We start from the raw sequence: 26,510 nt of genomic DNA, 5'->3' as shown, positions 1-26,510 counted from the left end.
CAGAAACGTTTCTAGTTCGCTTAAGAAAAAACCTTTGCCTTTGGTATATTTTGATAAGCATATAATAATAATAATAATAATGTTTTACAGAATAATAATTCTGAGGGTCTACCAGTGACCTACACTGATAGCCTAACATACATTAAATAATAGCTAAGCAAGGGTGGATACAGGGGGGGGGGGGGGGGGCATAGGAGACTCTGACCCCACCTCCAAAATTTTTGTATACCAAGAGCGAGATACTGTAATAGAGCAGTCACTCTAATAAAGCAGTCACAGTATTAGAGCAGTGTGTAGTGGGCTATGTAAGGATTTATATGTACTTTATCAGCTGTAAATGCATAGTTGGTGAGGTGGGCAGCTATTTTCAGTTGGTTGTGACCTTTTTATTTTTATTTTGGTCTCACCAGACAATGTAGTGCTTCAGTTCATTTTGACCCCCCCCTTCTGTAAGTCTGGATCCGCACCTGTAACTGAGTCATCAATATTGAAAGTTCTCTACTTCTCTGAAACCATAACATTAAACATCATTATAACTTGAAATTACTACTGAGATTCCCAAATCCCAAAAGTACTCTAGTTAACTGACAGTGCCTATTCACTTAATGCTTCCAGGTAATTTAGAAGTCATATGATGGGAATATACATGAACAGTACTCAAAAGTGGGGGAAAGGGGCAGTATTCCATTTTTGCATAACTGGAATAAAATAATTTTTTTTTAAATTATTGAATTACTTTTAGCACAAACTCTAGTACATCAAGGTAAACAATGACTACAACAGTTGTTTTACTTTAGCAACTGGGCATTGAGGGGGCACTGCCTCTCCACTTGTAAAAGTGGGGGGCAACTCCCCTCCCAACCCCCATTTCTCTGCCCCTGGTATACATGCAGCATTGGTATGCTTGTCAATTCTTGACTGTTCTATTAGAGTATTATTAATGCAGATGACTGCTCTATTAGAGTGTTTCAATCGTTTTATTGAAAGGATCTAAACAACGCTGCAAAGAAACATTGTGCTACAAAATCAAACCTGTCCAACTTGCATATTGCATGATGACCTTCCCATTTCCGCTTTCCGTTCCATTTTCCTTGAATTCTACTTACCCAATATAGTATGCAATGCAATACAATTATAACATCTGTCTTCCATAACCATCATTCTATCTATTGACCAAATGCTTTCTGTGTTGGTTTTACTGTGATGTGGCCAACTCTGTAATTTCACCATTAGCTTTCAACTATTGTCCCGTCCATTTTAAAATCTAGCTGGTGCCTGTACCACCACCACTATATGAGCACTCACAACACTACACTCTATAAAGAAATGCTTTGAAAGGTAATGAATTGATACATCTTTGAAAAATAAAGTCATACTGTATAGCGGGTTATTTTCGAAACAGAAATTTTCGTACAAGATGCAAAATCTGAATTTCAAAAGATTTTAATTTCAAAGAGTGCATATTTCGAAGTCCGGATGGATTTCAAATAAATGGAAATTCGTGTCACAAATTATGAAGATGCGTGAATGTTTGCCGAAAACTGACTTACTAATAGCATTCCTGTGCACTGGAGAGAAGACTGAAGGAGTTACGGAAATTCGTGTCACAGATTATGAAGATGCGTGAATGTTTGCCGAAAACTGACTTACTAATAGCATTCCTGTGCACTGGAGAGAAGACTGAGGGAGTTTCGGGTGGAGTGTACTCACTGGCACAATCATGCTCGATCATAGCTAGCTCATGGTATCCTAATCACCATAGATTCTAGAGCAGACGGCATCAATTCCCATTCTGGATGACCTGTTTTCTGGTTATTGGTACAGTAATGATACAGTTTACCCATTATCATCAGCAATACTGAGTTAAAACTCGAGGAATACACGAACGAATCACTGAAAGTTAGACGGTTGCTTTCACTTGTGGGACTTTATTTTTGAAAAACAACCGGATGTGGGAATTTATTTTCGAAGAGAAGGGCCTCTTCGAAATATCCGAAAATAAAAATCTTTCGAAAATTACCAGCTATACGGTAGTTAGCTCACTACCCTTGGTGAGTTACAATGACTTGAAAGCTTGAAATCTTATAACCAAAAATGATCAATATACTCTAATAGTAGCCCACAAAAAAAATATCACCCAAAAACCAGCATCAACTTTCCCTGACAATGATGAGACAGGATTGGTTAGTTACAACCAACAAGCAAGCTTTCAATTGACCTGAAACGCTTTCAACAAATTGCTCCAGAAATTTTTATTTTTAAAAAAAATTATTAAACGGAATTTTCTACTGACTGACTGACTGACTGATGCCTTCATACAAGCATAACTCGATAACGACTAAGGCTATGGGTTTGATTTTTTCACTGTTCAATATCGCTTCAGCCTGAGAGTTGCTTTTTTGGCATACCGCAGTACGTACAATGCATTCTTCATGGACTTACCAGTGTCCTCCTTTGTGTCCCATTTATCTTGGCTGACAGCAAAAGGTGTTGATTTGGTGGTAGCATGTGATGGCTTCCCTTCGTAATGGAAATTGTCTGTATTTTTCATAGCGGCTACTTTGATTGAAGTGGTGCTTTTTGAACAGTTCTTGATCCGTAATGCTGTGTAACAGGTTGAACATAGCCTACAACGAAACGTAATGGCTTTTCAGACGATAATTGGTAGCTGGGGCATGCAGCACTAATTCAGTATGCGTGGTTTCACCAGTCATAATATTATTTTATTACGCAAAAAAAAATTGGAATTTTCAACTAGGACCATAGTACATCGATAAAAAGTACTGAAACAAGCTGGAGTAGTGCACGATATTAATCCCTACTGTGCTCTTCTTATGGTATCTTGAGCACAGTAGGGGTATAACACTTCTTATTGTTTTACTGTGATTTAATATCATGCAATACTCCAGTTTGTTTCAGTACTTTTTATCGATGTGGTATGGTCCCTGCTTTAGTTGAAAATTCCAATGCATCACAAAATAATTATTTTGCTTTACATACCAAAATATTTTCTTTTAGAGTCCACGTTGATAATTTTTGTCCATTGCAAGAATATCTGATTATTAATCCACCATCTCCACTGACATACTGAACTATCACATTTTCATCATTAGTGATCATCGTGGATTTGGGAAGAACATTGTAAACATCATCACTTGTAGTTGAAAGCTTGCATAATAGGTCTCCTTTAGTGTTGTGCAGTAAGGCAAAAGCAGCTAGGTAAAGATATAGCATACTAACTGATCAATTGAGTCACAAACACAGTTACAGAATAATTACTATATGGTACTCTACAATACTCATATCAATTCTTTACCACTTCTAGGTGTGATGTATTAAACTTGCTTATGTGCTTATAAGATGTTTGTCTACAATATTATGTCCCGAGTAGGTTCACATGATACACTAGCTAATGTTACATTTTAATGTGGTGAATGTTCTATTAGAGTATGTTTATCTTTTTCAAGTGTTGCTACTTAACAAACAAAGCCTGCATTTGTTATGCTCAATTGTATTTCTAGCAGGTGGGCCAGTTACACAGTCTTGATTATTGTGAGGCACTTGAAACATATTTCAAATTATCTTAGTGAAGATTATGTCTGTGTATGATATACTGAAAGCTTTTCTTGATACCATATAGGAATATGGCACAAGGGGAACATGGAAAACTATGAGAACTCTAAATTTGTGACCGGATTTGCAAAAAACTGGCATAATGGTACAAGCCTAAATTTTCAATATAAGCCATTGATTGCAATGGGTAAAATATTTGTGTAATTAAAAAAATTCCGTAAAACTTTTAAATGCTTTGTTCTTTAATTGTGAAGAAAGGGTCTAATGATAAAATCTTACTCACCTACTCAAGGGGAGTTCGAAAATCCTTGCAGTAGGCTAAACGATACACGAGTTATGGGCATTTGTTTATGTCACATAGAAGCAATCGTATGCGATTGATCTTTCTTCACTGATTTTGTCTCTGTATGTAGTGAAGAAAGGTGGTAGAAGGAAAAGCTGGACTCCCCTATTAATGGTAAACATGATGGTGCATGTTGCAACTCTGTACTTCATTGTTTTCGTAAGTTACAACAATTTTTGTAAGTACCAGTAATTTATTTTCCTAATACTTGCTGTACAAATCGATCTTTCTGTTGTTGTTATAGTAGGACTGTAACCCTAGCTCCAAAAGTTGTTGGCATACGAGGCTGAAACTTGGCCAGAGAGCATATACTTGGTTAAGTAGATTATAAATATTCAAAAATAAAGATTTAAAAAAATACGCCATTATGCTGGGTTGTCACAGATCCGGTCACATTTTAGAGATTGAGATACTCCAATAGAGTAGCCATATACTCTAGCAGCATAATAACAAACAGTGTTGCTGACTCAATCCACAACATTAATGTCAATAGAAATCTCTGGAGGTCAAAAATCATATAGTTTAATTGTATGGTGTTGTATTGCACTGTCAATACATATTTCACAATGCATATCCATAGCTATAGCTTATGCAAAGATATGTTTAGCCTTATGAGCTATAGTATATATCTAGCTGTTGACATCCCTTTGAAAAGTCACGAGTTTCATTAATTGTAGTAAGCCTTGTCCTACTATTATAATCTCAGACAAGATCTTGCATTAAGGTATTGCCTCTGTGGCCTGCATTTAGGACCTGGTGTTTATTGAGCTCAGCGGATAAATACAGTATTTCTGCTGACAACAGTACAAACACCAAACACTGCATTACAACATAAAATAATTCTGGTAGATCTAGTCTACCAGAATTATTTTAATAGATTGTAGTTTAGAGTTTTAGTTTATTTCATGACTTACACAGAGCTCTACTTGCAACTATTCCCAAACTGCAGTTCAGTGCAACAGATACAACTGGAGTATGATGACCAGTTAGTACTGCTATTGGTTCAGTAGTATCTAATATAATGGAAAGTATGTAATTCATGTACATACACACAGCAGGCTACATCTTAATACTTTTTGAGGAGTAAATGCAGTGTTGAGGAATGCTACAAGATTTCATTTTGCTGTACATAGTATTGGACAGATGAACAATGAATAAGTATACTGAAATGTGTTTATAAGTGGAGAAAATGTTACTGTAGCTCTAGGCATTTTTACAAAACAGGTGGAGTTAACATGCTAGCAGGCAGCAAATTAAGAAATGTTATAAACGTGGACTGAAGAGGACTGCCAAACTATAGACTTTCCTAACAGTACAAAACCAATAGTCAATATATGTATGAATTTACTAAATAGAAACAGTACAAAGCCAATAATCAATATCTGTATGAATTTACTAAATAGAAACAGATAAACAGACAATGCACAAATAATCACACAATAATTTACTTTTCATAGACTCTGACGTTGAACTAATAATTCGGCATTTTTGTCCACTCCATTTCCACAACATTACAGTGCAGTCACATGATCCACTTGCAATCAGACCATCTTCATTATTGGAACATAATCCTCTGTCTTGATTATAATCCAAACATAACATTGTACTGTGGTGTCCAAATACACTCTGAATTAGTTGATCTGTTTGCAAAAATATATAATCTAATGTGGAAAACTGTCAATGTACACATTGTGAGAGAGCAATTATAAACATGTCAATACAGTATGCCAAAAGCTATGAGTTGAAATTTCACCATGAATGCAACTATAACCATAGTGTATAAGACTTTAGACCATAGTAAGCTAGCTACTGATATAACCATAATTTTGAGTAGCTATTTTCATGGCAGTATCTATAATCCACCTAAAAAACACCTTCGCTGTAAAAAAGGCACGCCCAAGAAACTACAAGTACCTGGAACCCAATGTAAAAAACAAAAAGAAAAAACAGCTCAGCTGAAGTGAAAAGTAACTGGTAACTTAAAGAGCTGATATCTGAAGCGGCCAAGAATATAATTACTAAAGTTTAATCCATGCAAGAACACCTTGGCTATAAAACAGGTGTGTACATGAAAGTAACTGGCAACTGAAATGGCTGATATCTGAAGCGGCCAAGAATGAATGGTCATATACAACTAATTCAAAAATTTAACACTGAACCTTTATAATTCAGCTGTGTTCTATATTCACTCTTGCTGCATTGTAAAGTAATTTCTTTTAACTCTAATTGGCTGGTAATTTGGCCACCTTTTTTTGCTCTATTATACTATTAAAAAAGGCGACCAAATTACCAGCCAATTAGAGTTAAAAGAAATTACTTTACAATGCAGCAAGAGTGAATATAGAACACAGCTGAATTATAAAGGTTCAGTGTTAAATTTTTGAATTAGTTGTATATGACCATTCATTCTTGGCCGCTTCAGATATCAGCCATTTCAGTTGCCAGTTACTTTCATGTACACACCTGTTTTATAGCCAAGGTGTTCTTGCATGGATTAAACTTTAGTAATTATATTCTTGGCCGCTTCAGATATCAGCTCTTTAAGTTACCAGTTACTTTTCACTTCAGCTGAGCTGTTTTTTTCTTTTTGTTTTTTACATTGGGTTCCAGGTACTTGTAGTTTCTTGGGCGCGCCTTTTTTACAGCGAAGGTGTTTTTGAGGTGGATATCACTCATTTTTGTCAGTGATAGACTCTACATTTGGCCGGTTTAAAAGGTAATTTTTTGGAAATGAGCAATTAACATTAATGCAGAATATTATCTTGGAGTCAGTAAAATCCATACATAATAATGATTGTTTCATAACACCATAAATTCAGAAGTATGAATTTACGGTGTAGTATGAATGTTCTATTAGAGTAAATCTATCTTTACTGCCTGCATGTGACAAATATATCTCATATCTGTGCATGTTAAATGCTTCAGACACCTAATTAAACTTGCAAGTGCCTAATTAGTTCACAGTTGCTACACAGCTATAAATACATTTGTAATTGTTATCACCATAATCATTTATCATGATATAACCATTTTTTAATATTTTGGTCACAACTTCAGGATTAGAGCGGCAGAGAAAGGAATAGAGGACTCAACCATCAAGACTTGTATATGGGAGATGGAACAGTATTGCGACGGACAATGCCGGTACTAACCCCTCAAGGGTGTTGCAGTACAGTATAGATGCAAGACCAGAGCCTTGATCGTCCCCTTTTGACTGTGGTCACAACTTCAGGATTGGAGCAGCAGAGAAAGGAATGGAGGACTCAATCATCAAGACTCGGGGAGATGGAATAGTATTGCCATGGACAATGCCAGCACTAACCCCTCAAGGATGTCACAGTGCAGTATTGATACAACCACTCCAACCAGTGCATAAGACCAGAGCCTTGATCATCACCTTTTGACTGAAATTTTTATCTTGATGAAGCAATTAAAACAAAAAAAGTTGTAGTACTTATACTTTCCTGAGGGAGCATGCCCCAAGAGTCCCAGACTCCCTTGCCTGTTCAGCAGAATAATAGGATTGAGCCTTACTACCACTTTCACCTTTATTCAAGGACCGGATGTACATATCAGCAACATAATATAGTAGCTGTAGATAATGCTAGTTAATGCCCCTAGGCAGAGCTATAGAGGTGGGAATTTTTCTCTACTATCACACCATCACAGTAGTTCTTCTCGCAGTTCTTTGACTGGCCATCATCAACTGCTGTCAAAACATTAGTCTCGTCCCCCAGACCCTTCCTCAAGCATGCTTATCACACAAAAATAACTTAGTTTAGCAGTGCACAAACAATTATTGACAGCTTATACTATATTAAAGTACACTTACCACATTGTTGAACCATGTATACCACCAGAATCCACCGGATTGACAACTAACACGTGATCTATTTAGGGGAAATCTCATGGAAAGTCCCTAATTACCTTAAGCGGACACTCGTGATACGTGGTTTTAAATTGAATGGTTTAAGAATGTAACTGGATGGTGAGGTGTACTTTAATCGGCTCGACTTTAATGAGAAACTCGAGCCCCTTGTGAGAAACTACATCACTTGAGCAACGCTTGAAGAAGTAAGAGTCAAGAATACTGAGGTACTCTATGATATATGCCGGTCTTGAATGCTAACGAAATGAGGAGTGAAGTTTGTGCAACGTGTCACATCGCCACACACTGATTCACCGTGTTTGTGCGATAGGGTTTTTGGACCTGTCCACCAGATGTTGAAAGGAAATTCATTCCACCACATGTTGAAAGGAAATTCATTCCAATTTGTGAAGTTATTGATATACTCATTGTTGGGGTCCACGGGGACATCGATGATCATTTACCAGTCAGCTGTAAGTAATGTCACAACAGAAGGAAAGGAACCATTTCCATACCCCTATGGCATACTGATTTTCTAGGTCAGTTTATGTACACTCAGCCACAGAAATGTAGAACTTTGGTTGCAGGTGGAAAATAAACACCAGTTACAAGAGATTCACCAAGCTGGGATAAAATGTTGAAGTGAATGTCATTAGTACCAACTTGTTCATCAGGTATTGGACAATTCCAAGTGTCCAGATTATGCAGTTGTCCTCATGTTTAAGTTTACACGTTTAGGCAAGTTCCACAACATCCTATAATCTATTACTATATCAGTGTGGAATAATGCTTATATCATATTTTTCATATTCCAGACTTCAGGTGTATTGTATTTAACACATATGTAAGTTGAGACCATGCAAGAACAAAGATACAGGTGTCATGAATTTCAGGTCAGTTAACGTTCAGAGGAATTGTATTATTGCAATTGTTCTTTTCGTAGTTATCAATTATCAGTGACCAGTTTGTGATAGCGTACTTTTGTTTGACTAATGACCTAATGTTCTGGTTTACATGCTTACCCAACAGTTATGTTACTCACTTAACCTGCATATGGGATATATATATATTTTAGTTCATTTTGATTATCCATCCTATTATTGGTACAGCTTGGCATATTGATTTTTTGCACATTCTCTTTTTAATTCAGTGCCTGCTGGATTGTTTCATCAGATATCGAAACAGGTGTCTTTGGTGCTGCGACCGACGTTCCAGGTCAGTTTGCATGTATGTTTAATTTAAGGTTGACTTCAGTGCCTGCTTATTCTTTTACAGGTCTTGGTATTGAGTGTCATGATTTTCAGGTCAGTTGACGTACAGAAGAATCGTATTATTGCAATTGATGTTTTTGTAGTTATCAATTATCACTGTATACTAGTGATGTGAATTTGCAGGTCAGTCTATTCAGATGTATCAGGCATAGTGTTGATGGGTTCAAACAAATATCCAGTGTAGACTGTAGTGGCATCAAGGGTGTTAATTTCCAGGTCAGTTTACATGTTGTGATGTTAGTAATCTTTTCCTAGTACCCAGATGTTAAGTGTATTGTATTTAATGCCCACCTGTTATGTTTTTAAATTATGGTATATCAGTGTAGACAGTGCAACAGTAAGCCTTCTGTGTTGTAGTAACTATTTGTTTCATAATTATGCTGTTGTCCCGGAATGGCACAATTTTTGGGCAACCAGTGTGAAGTCCAGTGGTACAAACATTGTATTATGACCAAGTTGTGATGGCGTACCTTTGTTTGACTAATGTCCTAATGTTCAGGTTTGACATGCTTACCCAACAGTTATGTTATTCATTCACTTAGCCTGGGATATAATTTTTGTTCATTTTGATTATCCATGCTATTGTTGATACAGCCCGGCATATTGATTTTTTGTACATTCTCTTTTAATTCAGTGCCTGCTGGATTGTGTCATCAGATATCGAAACAAGTGTTTTTGGTGTTGCGACCGATGTTCCAGGTCAGTTGCATGAGTGTTTAATTTAAGGTTAACTTCAGTGCCTGCTTATTCTTTTACAGGTCTCAGTATCGTCATGCTGACATACAAGAAATCATCACTATTGTTGGAACTATTTTTAGTCAAGTCTTGATGTGATGTTGATTAACGTTGTTACACATTGTTGTATGTTTACCATATGGCAAGAAATTTTCATGGCCATCATGAAAGTTGTGTGGAACAACCCCAACTCATACATGGCCACTGGCAAACCACGAACCACATTCGAGCCACAACACCACCAACTACATTCGAGCAATCCATTACAAAATTTTGTTGCACCATTTGTGTGTGCATAATACTTAATGAAAGCCACAACACAAGCTACATGGTACGCACTACATAGAGGTGGTAACCCCTAAAGGCTTGTTACCTTTTGTATTCACCTTATTACCGCCCTTTGTGGTTAATCTATTAAAAATTACATGTAAATAGAGAATTGAAGAGTTTGCTTAAAGCACCTTCACTAGTGATTTTGTTGTTCACACCATAAGACAACTGGAGATTTATAAATGCTCGCATGGGGTGTGGCACTAAATGGAATTTAAAAGATTTCTGCTTAAAACGCCATCCCTAGGGAACTTAAGGTTCAGCACGCTGTCACAACTTGTTTATCAGGCATTAGAGTTTGTGTCCACGTCGTGTCTTTAAAAGTTATTGTAGGGATTAGAGGTTTGATTGAAGAAAATACGCGTATAGGCAAACCAGGATTGGATAATGTCAGTGCTAGATGGACTATGTAAACATTACAAACACAACTATGTTGACTGGTATAATGTGACAGTAGTTGTAACATAAGGTAGAGAAATAAAGTGAAATACGCCTATTTTTTATTTTGCGATGGTTACTTTTTTATTTTAGCGAGGTCGCAAGAAAACTATGATGACGACTCCTAAAGATTTTTTTAGCATGTAACGCAATACAAATCTATTGAGAGATGTTGCATAATCTAGGACTAATATTGCGAAACCGGCCCTACACGTAAATAACTCACAGTAGTGGCCGCGCGTCTTTTAATTGGGCATGCGCTTTGTAGTTTCTTGGCCGCGCGACTCACTATAAGAACACAACCATGGATGGTGGTAGGGGTGGTCTGGTATATCAACAGAAAGTGGCCGAGCAGGTCATTTGGAGTCTCCAGCCTTAATACCACCATGCAGTGCCACTCAAAGTAAAAGAAATGAATGCAGCAAACATCTGGGAAACTGTCCAAAGGTGCCAATTACTCTAGCCTCATGTTCCATCTGGCCAGTGGCATTCCAAGGTGCAAGTGGCTGGCACATGTCTCCAGAAATCCAGTTGTGAAAAACAGTCCTAGTAAATCAGCAGCATGGCTATGGTATTGGTGTGACTATCTATTGATGGTGAAAGTCAACTTCAGTGTTGTGAACAAAAATTGATTTTCAAAAATTTTGTCACATTAATTATAGTAATCAATTAACTCACTGATACCCCAAAGATATACACGAGATTACTCTAATAGAGCAGTCATCAATACGAGGGGTACAATAAGGTGTACAACGGTGTAAGAGCATAACAGACAGTATCCATGGAAAGAGAAATTTCACACAGTGTATGATTTTGAGACCTCAGTAAGCTTTAGAGCATACATTAATAATAATAGAGCAAATACTGTAATACAACAGTCAAGCTGATCTATACTTTTTAAATGTGTTCATTTCAACACAGTAAACAGAGCAATCAACCAACTATCTTAAGAACAAGGGACGAAATATTGGAGCATTCCTCACAGAGCATAAATGGCTCAAGCCTGTGCCCAAAAGTTTCTTCAAACATAAAATATAATACACACAAACCAAATATAACTGAGTGAAGAAAGCACGTCATATTCCTTACAGCTTGTATGTGGGGCACTTTAAGTGGGACAACTTTATACAAAGGAAGGGAATTGGAAAAAAAACCATCTACTGCACCAAAATCTCTATCAGGTATTGCATACATTACAGGTTCATAGTGAATCACATTAAAGAGGTATTCTGAAATACAGAGGTATTTACTAAAATAAATACAAAACCTTCTCAGTACAAATATCACAGTACCTGTTTCGGTGTTATAAATCTGAAAGCTGTTCTTAGACGCACCACATGTGAACAAAAAGTGGTTGACTATTGTAGCAGTGCAAAACAACTTTGTATCACTAGCTTCAGTAAACAAAATTCCCCGTTGCTTCAAGCCTAAAAGAGAAAAGTAAATACAAACTTAACAACTGAATTGGTGAACTACAGATAACATTAACATACAGGAAACATCACTAGTACTTACTGTTTATGACATTCACTTCAAGCAAACATGTTGGCTGCCGCTTCACTGTAAATTAGTAATAAACACAACACAAAGAAATGGTTAAGCAATTATTGTACCTTCAGTAACATTCCAGTTAGCTGCACAGTATACGTAACTTGCTGACAGAGACAAAATAGTTCTTGGATATGAATACGTCTCCTCAGGATGTAACATAATAATGGCTACATCAGGACTGACTTCAAGCTTGCTCAAAAGAACTAGTAGCTGGAAGACACTCTGAAATAATGTGGAAAGGAAATAATCATAATATTAAATGTTGTTGGAATTTATTAGAAAAAAACAACAACACAAAGTTGAATGCATCATTATTGACAAGTATCTACTGAATGGAAATGCAATTATACATTTGCTACAGCTACGTGAAGTATTTTGGCTCCATACAGAACATAGTGTACCTTTACTGGTGGATTTCTAAGTGGGTGTGGATTTTTCAGCAGTTGATTTGGCATTTGACCAAAACTCTTTATCTGTTCCTCAAGTAACTAAATACAAAGTCACAATGCATTAAATAATTACACAGCTAACACGTAGTCCATGTCTTGATAAAATAAGTGTACTAAAGTTTATTTTATAGGAATGGAAACTGGACCATTCTTAATTAAGTACCGTATAGCAGGATTTTCAATTTTTTTTTTTTTTTTTGTGGATTGCCACCATCCAAAACTTTGAGGTGAAAATTTTTTGCATCTTTAGGGTTGTATACAATCACTGGGCTGGACTACTGGATTCAAGTATTTCCCTTTTTAAACCAAATATTAGGGCACAACTGACAGATTCTTGTGAGAAAATCTTGATATTTCCTGTACAAGGCATACATAAAATCTCTCAGAATTGTGCTTACTGAATAAACACTGGGTAGCTATGAGATTTCTGTGAAAGTTTCACACCTCTGTGCATAGCTGAGAGATTTTTTTGTGAGATATTTTAACACCTTCAGCACAAACATCTTAAAATCTCTCACAATAAAATCTCTCAGAGTTACATTCATTGAGTAAATGCTACATGCACAGGTTTAACATGGCCCTGAGAGATTCTGAGATTTCTGAGAGAAAAGAATTTTCTATATATTACTCCTCTCAGCAGTATATCTAATTCAAACTGGGAAGGAAGGCATCAGTTGGTTGAAAGTTGCAGATGGCTTGCAAAGAACATAGCTCATGTGGCATCTTGAGAAGTGACGATCACCGTGGAACTAAAGCTTCTCTACAGGTTCTTAAGCATGTTACTTTTAGTGACACTGTTTCTGTGAAGTTTTACGATTCTCCATATATTGATCGTCAATTTTGCTTACAAATGGATATAAATGTGACAGGTAGAAAGCATTGTGAAGGATTGCAAGGACCACTGAACAAGACAGAAAAGCTAATAGCTTCAAGCTTTCATGATCATTGGTGCTTTGATAGCAACAAAGGAGTGGCTGATTCAACAGATATTCTTCGTTGGTTTAATGAAATGCTGACTAGAACAGGACACACTAAATGGAAAATGAATAGCAGACAATGGGCCTACGTGCAGTGGAAGTTCAACATTCCCAACACTGAAGCTAAAGTTTGGATGCTAAAAAAACTTGCAGAATAATTATTTTATGTACTAAACTTTAAACTTTACAAATTTAACTACCCTATCACACTGTAAAATTTATGTACGTTGCTATGCACAGAAATGCATTTTGTTGTTGATATGTACACACTGTACATGTTTACAATTACAATAATATTGGAAATACAGTTATCTGGGGCTTTTTCTAAAATTAGACTCGAAAGATGTAGGACAAAAATGCTATTAGGGCAATTATTTTTTAATTTGTACATAAATACGTAACTTATAACTATCAGTATTTGGTGACCACAGTTTTGTTGATAGTACAGTGGAACCTCCCTTAATGGTCACCTGAGTTAGGCAGCCACCTCTCTATAAAGGCCAAATATTTCTGGCCCGAAGGTGACCGCTTTAGACAGGTTTCACTGTATACAACAACTCCACTTGGGTTACTCGCGTAGAGTTGGGCTAATGGATGTGACATGTATAGGGTCTTTCATACACAAAAATTACTACTATATACTTGCTCTTTCACTAGTAAATACATTGATTTATGGATTCTAATATGTCCGATGTTAAAACATATGTTTTAGTTACTGTGCTGCTATAGTTTTCTAACATTGTCACAGTACAACAAACAGTTTGGCGCCATGGGGGAGGGAGGCACAGGCTTCCAACTAACTCACACATACGCTTTTCTGTCTGTTCAGGCAGCATTAAAACTCTATAAAATCCATATTTGGGCCATATGATTTGTAGCCACTAGTCTACCCTTATGTAAGTACAAGATATACTTTTTGCCTCAAGCTATATTAGTCTCTCTCCCATACCCAAAATATCTTGAAAATGCTATCTATAATAAACTGGCTACATTGCTTGTGCAGATATGTAGCTTGAAAACGCATGTGTTGTGATTACATAGTTCGAACTCATGGTGAGTTATTAGAATAATAATACCTTATCATTTTTATATGCATAAAAATAACCCCTTTAGCTCAAATCTATGTAAATACAGTACAATCAACGAAACCAAATACCACTCATGGTGTAGGTAAGGACTACTGCAAAACCTGTTCTTCTTCTTCAAAAAAAAAAAGAAAGCGAATACCACACTCTTTTCAATATAGTCTTTACTTCCCTTGTATCACAGTCAGGTACCAGTACTTTTCATACTTTCTTTAAACTTGCATCATCAAGAGTTTCCAAGTTAATACATCCAGGGTAAGTTAAATAATAAATAGATTCTGTGCTTCCACAGCAGCTCTTCCTACAACAGACACATGAATCATTGTTAAGATCATAGTGAAGTGCCCCACAAGCATGGAGAATTTGTTACTTTAACGAAGACTCACTATATGACTAATAATAGTTAATTTGTCTATTATTTAATTGTATTGCTTTGTATTTGTCATGTCTTGTATGTTTTTCAGTTTTGTACTTGTGTATTTGTATGTGTCTCAGTGTACTCTGACGTAGAAGGACGGCTATAGTCAAATGGCTACAGGCTAAATGATGCATCACACAACCATATAACTACCAGTTTATGCTACAGCAACAAAGTCATGATCAACCATGGCATGTGCCTTTTGGAGTTCCGACAAAATTTGCTCCTAGCACTACTCCTTTACCTTTCTTCTTGTGCTTGTCTTAGGAACAGTCTTAATGTATTTTTGACATTACTTTAGCAAAAGTTATTCAGCATCACTGATCTTTATAGTGCGATTGCTGCAGTCCCAATGGCAAGCCCACAATTATGCTAATATTAAAACGCTCAATTATTTGAGTGCCATGTAATAATGTGTCCCACTGAGTGAAAACCGGCCGTTTTTGCAAAATTATAGTTTGCCATGAAATTCTATTGAAATACACTGTATCCATGAACCAGAGAGTGACTCCTCAACCAGTGAAGATGATGAAGAATTCGATGACAATCCATTAACCAAGGCCAATATTCCAAAAATTGTTGACGCAGTCATTAGTAACCGGAAAGTGAGGACCCTCAGGAGAAGAGCCAAGATAATCCCCACCTAGGTGAGTAGCTTGCCTATCTGTTCGAATCGTGTGGCATCAGGCGTGACAGCGTGGCACTGTGCGTGATAATTGGCATAATGCAAAGTCAGCTGGCGTGACGACGTGGCACTGTGCGTGATAATTAGCGTAATGCAAAGTAAGCTTCTTGCGGTTACGCCGTATGTCACATCTCGCTTCGTTATGCGATTCGAACACTTACAAGTATAATGTGTTTGTGTTGATGGTAATTATGGTAGGGATATTTGTAGCAGTGTTGTGGGCATTAGGTAGACAATTAGGTAACCATGAAGCCATACACCGAGACTACCTTGCCCAACTGTCTAGCCAAGAGATAATTAACAAAAAAAATATATATATATATATAAATGGACATACCATTGAGCCCCATTCTTTCTGCACTCTACTACTATAATGGTGTTACCTCTCTCCTGCACCTTCCTAGATCAGGAGCATGTCAACGTACTTTCATCATAACGGAAGAAGGCCCCTCGTCCTACCAACCAGCTGTCTGCACCTCTAATAGCAAGTTCAACTATACCACCAGTCCCATCAAACCTGGTTGAAAAGATTGAAGCTGGCAAATTCATAGAGATAGGAGACCCTGTTCCAAGCCACTTCGGTTTTGAGGAGACAGCAGGATCCAAGCCAAAACAAAGATCAATTACCAACATATCCGAATGGCTACAAGCATTCACCATTTATGTGTCAGTCGTTTCTAAGAAGCATATTCCGGACTTGATGGGTTACCAGATCCTAATGCTGGAAGCCAGCAATGAATACCAGAATAATCGCTGGCTGGCATATGATCGACGATTCCGACAGCTCGCTGCCTCCTAACCAAGCTGCAAGTGGTCTAACACAGATTCAACACTTTGGAGCCTAGCTTTTACAGGCCAAGCCAAAGTAAATCGCTGCAAACATTGCTTTAGTTTATTTCACCAATCCATAGACTGTGAATTTGCCTCAAGTTCAACCTCCAGCTCACGTGACCAAACGCATCAAGCTCCAGGCTACTGATGATTCATTTGCCATCAATGGAATGAACAACACGCTCAGGGATGCACTTTCCCAAACTGTCGTTATGAACATGTGTGTTATTACTGTTCCTTTAATTCGGCAGTGAAGGACATCCATCATAAGGCTTTGTTCTGTCCTAACCCTCCTGCCCAGCAGTCGACTACAAACCAATGGCCTAGACCACTGTTTCAATGATGTAGACTGCGGTCAAAAAACTTTTAGCGTGCCACTATTTCATTTAACTACTAGTATGTGTACTCATATTGTACAATATACAATCAATTTTTTTTGCTGTGCTGTTCAATAACATGTAATTGTTATAAGGTTTCTACCTTAATAATTCATATACATAATTATTTATAATTCCAAATGGTGTCCTAGAGCCAATCCATCGAAGGGATACAAAATCAGAACCACAGTGTGCGAAATAACCTCAGGACACCAGACAATTACATCAGTTGTCAGGCCATAATTGAATTTGTTCAGAAATAGTGTCCTTTCAAAGTGTAGCAGAATTTATTGGGCTAGGAGGGAGGCAAGCCATAATTGAATTTGTTCAGAAATAGTGTCCTTTCAAAGTGTAGCAGAGTTTATTGGGCTAGGAGGGAGGCCAGACATGATGGTATTGACATGTAATTAAGTTATTTGTCTGTGGTGACCACAAAGGTATTCCCAAGATGTACTCTGAGGTTAACTGCTGTGCCAGCCTACTTGTCTCAGACCTGTACTGCAGTAGTAAAATGTATTTATAAACTGATTTCCAGTAGTACTTTTACTTGTGGTTTTCATCATCACTTGTACAAGTTTATATTTTAAGCTAGAATGGACAAGACATCAGTGCATCTCTTATGTTCATACACTGTATTAGGGTAAAGCCAGTACAAATGTATTCTAAACAATGGTAGCATAAGCAAAGTTTAACCACATATAGCTATGTAGGAGACCTTGACAGAAGTCCTTATGACTCCTTTCCTTGTAATAGAATTGATTCCATAGAAGCTCTTTTATGTGACCAGTAGTTACCCTTTAAAATACTGTAGTATCAGTGTGCAGTGTTGGGCAAGTTACTTTGTAAAGTAACTAGTTACATATTACATATTACTTGCAACAGAACTATTTAGTTACAGTTACATATTACCCATAAAATAAAGTAACTGTAATAATATTACATATTATATTACTTTGTGTCCACAGCCTTAAGCTGTCACGTGTGAAACTACCACCTTATCACGTGACATGATTGCGTTGTTGGACAATGTGCAAACCTTGGTTATAAGTAAGAAGCTAGTGAATAAGCTTCATTCAGTAGGCTTCGTTACTTCGTTGTGGTTAGGCGTTACTCAGAGGATTACTAACGAGATTAGTAACTTCGTTACTTTTAATAATAATATTACGTCATATTAGACTCGTTACAGTAATTATATTACTTAGGTAACGCGTTACGTTTGTAAGTAAAGTATCTTGCATTATATTACCTGTTTTCATAGCGTATTTCGTTATATTACTTTGTTACCACAAAAGTAATAATATTACGTAACGCGTTACATAAGTAGCGCGTTACTCCCAACACTGCAGTGTGAGTGGTTGAGTAGTAATCAGCTCTACAGTACATGGGTGGCCCCAGAAGCAAACATATCTACTGTAACTTGGTAAAAACACAGGAAAGGAGAAACAACAAAAGTTAAAAAGTACGGTCAAATTGTTTAATGTCCACTCAACTTTCACAATGTCCGGACAGTATGTCAGGACATGTTTGAAAAGTTATTTCGCATACTGGAACCATACCCTCAGTGGCTACAGCAATGGCAGAATCACCTTACTCCTGTCCCACTTTTCATCAAATTCCTGTAGAAGTTAGCTACATTCACACTCCACTCATCTCAATGCTTGGCTATATCACTTAAGGCATCACCCACATCAAAACCTAGTCCAGTATTTCCTGCAGAGTATCTCCCTTGGCTTTAGAGTGGGTTCTAATGGGAGTGGTACACAATCAGCACAAAGGAACCTTCAAATCATCCTACAGTTGTGGATGACTATCTTCATAATGAACTATTACTAGGCAGGATGTTGGGCCCATACCCACTGTCAATATGTCCGGGTGTTCACATAAAAAGATTCGGGGTCATCCTGAAGAACCATCAGCAGGATAAGTGGCGGCTCATTACAGACCTGTCCTACCCAGCAGGTAGTAGTGTGAATGATGGCATACCTTCACAGCTGTGCAGCCTGACCTATGTAACCATAGATGATGCCATATTAAATATACTTGAGTCAGGAAAAAATACAATGTTGGCAAAAATTGATATCAAGAGTGCCTTTCGCCTACTACCTGAACACCCAGCAGACTGACATTTACTAAGGGTGAGGTAGAGAGGCAGTATATATATTGATCATTGTATCCCCTTTGGTCTTCATTCAACACCAAAATTATTTAATGTTCTCGATAACCTTTTAGCCTGGATCATGGAAAATGCAGGTGTTTCTTATCTTGGCGTCCCCTTAGCACCCGATAAACTAGAAGGTCCTTCAACATCCTTGTCATTCCTGGGAATCATATTAGACACTGAAAGAATGGAAATTATGCTACCAAAAGATAAACTCACTAGAATACAGCAACTGTTGACGACATGGCTCCTCAGGAAGAAAGCTAGAAAGAGGCAGATTTTATCGCTAGTAGGCACTCTCCAACATGCCACAAAAGATGTGCGTCCCGGCAGAGCATTTGTCTCAAGAATGTATTCAATGGCAGCTAAGCTCCACGAGATGCACTTCATCACTAGGCTAAACACATCATTCAGGTCCGATTTGTTGTGGTGGCATACATTTCTCCAATCGTGGAACGGTCTCGGTATTCTTAGACACCCAACTGTCTCATATCTGGATTTCTGTGCCCAAACAGATGCCTCAGGAGCATGGGGTTGTGCAGCAGTGTTGGACCTCCAATGGTTGCAGTGGCAATGGCCCCCAGAATGGTACAAAATAGGGATAATGGCAAAGGAGCTTGTGCCAATCATTTTCACTTGCATTGTATGGGGGCCTTATCTGTCCAAACACCACATTAACTTCCATTGTGACAACGCTAATTTAGTCATTGCCATTAATAAAGGCTCAAGTAAGGATAAGTTTGTAATGCATCTGCTCCGCTGCCTATCATTTTTCGTTGTTCACTTCGACATTTACATTACTGCTACTCACCTACCGGGGGTGATCATTGTGACTGCTGATCACCTTTCTCGTGGTCGGTTGGATCAGGCCTTCCAAGTTACTCCCACCTTGTCATATCAACCTACAGTGATACCCCACACAGCCTTCCAGTTAATCTTTCCTTGCAGGCTTGACTGGATCTCCCCCCACTTCCTTCGACTTTTTCACAAGACTTTATCATTCATTTATAGGCAATCATTTTGATTGAAATTGTATATGCTGTTAACACCATTAATGTATTCATGTACTACTGTTAATACTGTTATCATGGCTGCCATGTTTACACCAAAAAAAATTTTTTTTACTGATTTCTTATACCCACAGAGCTCTTGTCAGCCACACTATTCCAACTGAATGCAGCAGCAAAAAACTACTTCAACTTAGGAATATCAGCAGCAACAAAGAAAGCCTGCACAGCTGGCCTCCGCAAGTACATCACCTTTTGCTCTGATGCTAGCTTACAGGCTTTCTTATGCTACTATACAAGTGTACCTCTCTGCTGTGAGGTACAGTTGCACTACACAAATGGAGAATCATTGCCCCCAACAACACCAAGATCACACTACATTTTGAAAGGCATACGTAAATCATGTGCAATTACCCATGAACCAAGGGAACAGTTGCTTATTACTTTTCCAATTATGGTGCATCTTCATGTAGTGTTTTCAAAACACACGAGCAACTACAGAGATGTGATGATCTGGGCCGCCTGCTGCCTTGCCTATTTTGGACTTCTTAGAGCCAATGAATTTACCACATCGTCACCGGACCCACATCGTCACCGGACCATTTTGACCCTTTAACCGATTTGCTTTTATCAGATGTAGCTTTAGACAATAGAGCTTCTCCAACACTTGTACAGATCACACTTAAACAGTCAAAAGGAGACCAGTTTAGGAAAGGGACACAAATATGTTTAGGCAAGATGACCCATGCCATCCGTCCAGTCCAGGCCTTGGTGCAGTACCTAGTCAGGCGAGGCGGCACCCCAGGACCACTATTTGTGTGGCCTAACAACAAGGCATTGACAAGAGCGTCATTTAGCTCAGCCCTCAACAAAGCCTTAAAAGAGCTGCACATGGACCCCCACCAGTTTAATACACATAGATCAGAATTGGTGCTGCTACATCAGCCAAACGGGCCAGTGTGAGTGACTCACACTTAAAAGCACTGGGCAGGTGGAGAAGTGATGCCTACTTATGCTATGTTCGACTGTCACCACAAGATTTAACAGGATTGTCGAAGTCTCTTGCATATACACCATCTTCGAAACAAAAAAGCTAGGCGTGTCTTGCTTACCGCAAACACTTAATATTATCCAACTTACCACGTATCCATAATCTATGCTAGATTAGTTATAATAACTATACCACAGTGCAGACATGTTGTATGTATAGGCATAGCTAGATGAGTTATAGCTCTACTTACATAATGTGTATATGTGTGTAGTTACAAGGGATGATGGTGTGTCTTACATGTAGAGTTGTAAATTCAGGCAAATAATCTAAAGAAATAGTTTTCTCATACTTTATCTATATATTTAGGTCTACGCTTGAGTGGAAAGCCATGTGACATGCCTTTCTATGGCCTGGTACACCCAAGCTACATCAGTTAGTGTATTCACCCTTAGCCATTTAAAAATACCCCCTCCAAGCCAATTGATATGTACACAGAACATCTTCTCCAGAGTTATATCCCAGCCTTAAAACTGATTAGGTTCCCACAGCAGACAGAGTCCTTGTACAACTACCAAACACACCACATCAATTGACAGTGGTGTATCTAATAATCAGTGTCAAGTATGTTGGGAGGTGAGCAAACTACATTAACTTCACGTATTGTTGTCAACAAAATTAATCGAGTTTATCACTGTTTCAACTGTCAAGCGCTATAACTCTAAGAGCATTCATAATAAAACTTTGGCTGTCCACTTTTTTGTTACTATAGATTACAGAGATGCAATAAAATTGAATTCGAGGAATGTCGAAAACGGCTAGTTTTTGCTCAGCAGGTCACAATCATTAGTTAAGTGGGATAATCTTTTACTTTGGCACTGAACTAAACATAATATGTACATACAGTACAGTATATATGTTACCATTTTGTTTATAGCCAAACACAAGATCAATCCAGTGATGCAAGTTAGCTGAAACATTATCTGACTCTAATGCCTGAAAATAAATCACCAAAAATAGCAAACAGATTTCCAAGCACACACACCTCCTTGTGTATTCTAATGAATTCTTCTGGTGAATTTGCCCAAGAAGGAAGCTTTACATTTCCAATTGCTTCTCCAAAATGATTGACACCTAATTCGAACTAAAAATACACAAACACAGCTGGTAATGTTCAGTGAGCAGCAATTAAAATATTATGAAGATTACGGAGGGGAAATGCACATAACCATCCGTCTGTGTATCCAAAATACAGACTACTAGAAAGTTCACATGTAAAAATGGATAAACACACATGTAACACTTTCACATCTCAGATCAAAGAGCTGCCCAGACTACATCTGGGAAGTGAGATAAGGTTGAAATCAATTGTGGGGATCGATTATGCTCATGTCATATGGGTTTTGCCATAAAAACCACTCAGATGGAGAGCGTTTTGTTATTCTCGCTATCCTACGTATGAGTTGAAAAATGTTGGGCTAAGGTGAGAACTAGTGATATAGCTTTTGCACCAATCTTTTCCACATGTTTCTGAATACAGACCACACACCCATCACAATGTTACTACTCTGCATGAAGTAACCACTCTATAAGCAAGCTTACAATATATCAATTATTCCATAAATGATTCAATAGCACTGATTAAAACACTAAACTTGCACAACTGAAATTCATCATGATACCTCTAGGATCTGTCGGATCATCATACCGAGAATGTACTACAGTAGCTGCTGACCCATAATCGAAATTTTTAGGTATGCATATATAATATATTCAGTGGCTGTACTCATATTGGCTTGGGTGATTGATCACCCTGTGCAGGCCATTAGCCTGATACTGATGGGAAATGTTACATATTAACATGGGGCATTCGGGTTTTGTCTGAAATATTTGCCCTCCGCCCTCGAGCCTGCAGTCCTCAGGCAGTCGGGCATACATTTCAGACAAAGCCCTCATGCTCGTGTTGTACACAACACTCACCTTGTTATCATTTACAAACATCTGTGGTAAGAAAAACAACTCTGGTATCAGCTCCTACAAAATAGACATTAGTATTTTCAACTAGCAGTAAATCTATTGATTATTGTTATTTAATTTTGACCCTAGTAATACAGAGTTGATAAAACAATGGACACGTACTCTAAAATCAGATGTACTTTCTTCCAAGTTTCTTCCATAGAAGAGAATACTCTGATAGGATCATCAAAATAGCCTCCATTGAACTCAATGTGGAGGGATGAGTAAGGTTCCTATGTACAATATCAAAATCAGTAAGAATGAATTACATATAGTACAAACGTACCACTCTGATTAACCAGTGTAGGGTATATGCCATTGTTGAGTAATGAGTTCCAAACAGAAATTTTGGCATGTCATCATCCATAAAATCATAGCGTGTTTTGAACTGTTCTAGTTGGTCTGGATTCAACAAGCCAATAGGCTGTGAAACAAGATATGCAGCACATACATTCAGTTGCATTTTAAAGATGACGAGATACTGTAATGCAACTTAACTTTAAATTTAAACAATTACTTTTTTTCTTAACAATATCTAGCTTTATAAGATACAAATTTCCATTCATACCTTAGACAAATCTCTATAGATTTTTGGGTTGTTAAGATCTAATTCTTCAGAACAGTAATCATTCAATATCCATGGAAACACTGGGTACTGGCCAAGGTCATTATATGATCGTCCTAACACAACAGAAAATCAGTGACAGAAAATAGAAATACAAACTGGCAATATTTACTGTAAACAGTTACGTAAATTACAAACCAAACTTTCAACTATGGACTCAAGTAAAAATATAAACACAAATCAATACAAACTATACATACAGTACTTGATTAGATTTATGAGATATGTACAATTTGCAAACTGTATGTAAAATGTATACACAAGCTACAAAATACCTGATATAGTATTTAAAAACATCAAATAATCAAAATTCGTCATTCCTCTTTTTTGCCATCTTGATGACATATTAGATTTCTTAAGTAGCTGCAATGAAGAAGCTAAGGAAATTGACCTATGGCAATGGAAATTGACATGAAAAAAAGATGCATAATACAATACACACACTGTATACCACCACAAAGTTACTACAATTGCTAGGGAAATTCATATGTAAACACACTACAGCAATGCTGATTATATTCACAAATTCATTGTTTTGTACCTTGTAATAGGTACTCCATACAACTTTCCAACTCCAAATGCTTTACAAACTGCTTCAGGGCTTGGAAGTTGTCAAAGAAAGTAGCCACTATATAATAACACACAGATGTAAAAATCACCAAAATAAATTACAAAGAAAAGACAAAGTTAACCTAAGGAGAGAATTGGTTAAATAAAAATATATATAGAAACTTGTTGGAGGGTTTGGAGGCTGTTCTACATTGCCAATTCTGCCACATTATGAAGGGAAAATGAGGTAGGTTTTTTATATTTTTGGGCAAGACAATCCAAACCTCCATGATCCCCGTACTGTATAACATATGTGACCAACTGGCCAGTTCCAAAGACACCATGGACTCCATCCACAACCACTGTCATTAGTCACTGAATAAAGCTAGTTAAATAGTGCAAAGCTAACAGTTTGATTCAACTTATAAAGTATGATAAGAAATAGCTCTGTAAAGCTAACTATAGGATTCTGCTACACTAATTTTGCAACCTTAAGTTCTTGTATCATGGCGGCCAACCAACCTGATACACATCCCACATATACGTACATGTATGAAGACACAACCAGTTCAAATTAACATGGAGTTATATTTGGAGGCAATGGAAATGGGGATCACATAATGAAATGTGGAGATACTTTCCAGGAAGGAATTATGTATGTGTACAGCATGTGTCGATCAGATATTTATTCATTAAAGTTTCTTAGTAATGTAAGTTTAATTTCATGCTTCGCAGCATATAGTGTACTAAATATATGGACAATAGCAGGCATTAAACTACAACAAATATCTTCTTGTACTTTGATTACAGAAGAACACTTCAGCAGCTCTTCTTTGGTGAAGATACAACCGTAAGAACACTGCAGTCACATCAGCATACCACCACTTCTCAACACATGACGTATCCAGCTAATGGAGACAAGTAATTATAAATTATGTAAACACTACATAGTTAGCTAGGAATCAAAGGTGCCTATAACATTATATTAGAGTTATACATATTCTATTGCACATCTTACATAATTAGAAACTTCGGTTGTGTCTTTAGGGTTGAAGCTAAAAGATGATTTGCCAAATGTCAGTGTACCGGGAATAGCATGTGCCATTAGAAGTATGGAGCAGCTCATAGTTAAGATGAACTACCTACAGTTAATATAAATGTAAGGTAACACATACATGTAGTACAATGTGATACACAAATTGCGTACCAATGCTTTCAGTGGTATCCTCATCATCTATTAACGCTTATTGTATATCTTCATTCTATGTGTTCCACTGAAAGCTGGTTGGCTGTACTTGAACTGTGCCTGAATCTGAAGTGTCGGCAACAACTACAAAAATACACACAACATTTCAGCCAACATTGCTACATTGCTATCAACATAAATTTTAAATATAGATGAGCCCAGCAGCTACATTCCTAATAGTGTATGCTGATTTCACATTTAACCAACCAGCTTAGTACCTCATATGCTGAAGAACTAACCAAGCACAGCAGTGTTAATACCTTTATTTCTAGAGGCTTGCAAATAGGCAGTACCATGGGAGTTTTCAACTGATTTAAGTCTTCATCTGCTACTATCTTCAGTTAAACATAATTTCCAAAATCCTGATGAGGCATCACTTGTACTAAAAGTATACAAATATGTAAAGTAACTATGTACGTATGTAATATCTAAATACCTTGTTGACAAAGTGTCAAGAATACCCTCCTCATTCACAGATCACATCAGACATGATTCAAGTAATACTTTATTTATTAACCTCCTTGGTTACCATTTTCCATTCATTTACTGAAGCAACATTGTGTCTTGCTAGAGCAGTTACATTTAGATGATCATTTTCACTAGTTCACTCTGAAGACTTTGTATGATAGTCTGCCATAATTTGCTGGGTAAGTAACATAAACAAACAGTAATGTTGCTAGCTGTATACTGTATATACATTTCCTTGTGAAATAATCTGGAAATACTGTTTAAAACTTTCTTTTACGACATCCAGTTCACTATCTGCTATGCTTCTCATATACGAATCACAAAAGGTAACTAGTTGCCTATAGTACAGTATAGTGTGGTTAGGAACACTAATACAACTACATGCACTTTATAAAACAGTTTGAAATTGTATAGCCACCTGCTTGTTAGGAATTAGGATTGTCACTACCATGAACACTGCAATGAATAGGTAACTCTTGCTTGTGCCACCACTGCTAAAATTGTAATCCTTTATAAAATTAT

At 37.3% G+C, this 26,510-nt stretch overlaps 1 protein-coding gene and 2 long non-coding RNA genes across 3 annotated transcripts; 2 read left to right on the top strand and 1 right to left on the bottom strand.

Annotated features, from left to right (window-relative positions):
* The first annotated feature begins 9,142 nt into the window (after positions 1-9,142).
* On the top strand, positions 9,143-9,952 carry LOC136249136 (uncharacterized). The gene is made up of 3 exons (XR_010698086.1): positions 9,143-9,271; positions 9,690-9,754; positions 9,814-9,952. It is a non-coding gene; the product is annotated as an uncharacterized lncRNA (long non-coding RNA).
* Positions 9,953-11,856: 1,904 nt separating this feature from the next.
* Positions 11,857-12,327, bottom strand: LOC136249133 (uncharacterized). The gene is made up of 3 exons (XR_010698080.1): positions 12,172-12,327; positions 12,074-12,118; positions 11,857-11,985 (listed from the first exon to the last, which is right to left on the bottom strand). It is a non-coding gene; the product is annotated as an uncharacterized lncRNA (long non-coding RNA).
* A 6,841-nt stretch (positions 12,328-19,168) lies between these two features.
* LOC136236618 (uncharacterized) lies at positions 19,169-20,113 on the top strand. Its single transcript, XM_066026877.1, has one exon. It carries the CDS (start codon positions 19,169-19,171, stop codon positions 20,111-20,113), a length of 945 nt encoding a protein of 314 aa, XP_065882949.1.
* The last annotated feature ends 6,397 nt before the right edge of the window (positions 20,114-26,510 follow it).

The sequence above is a fragment of the Dysidea avara genome, chromosome 1 (genome assembly GCF_963678975.1).
Source record: "Dysidea avara chromosome 1, odDysAvar1.4, whole genome shotgun sequence".
Classification (NCBI taxonomy): Eukaryota; Metazoa; Porifera; class Demospongiae; order Dictyoceratida; family Dysideidae; genus Dysidea; species Dysidea avara.
This window is presented reverse-complemented; position numbering and strand designations above follow the sequence as displayed.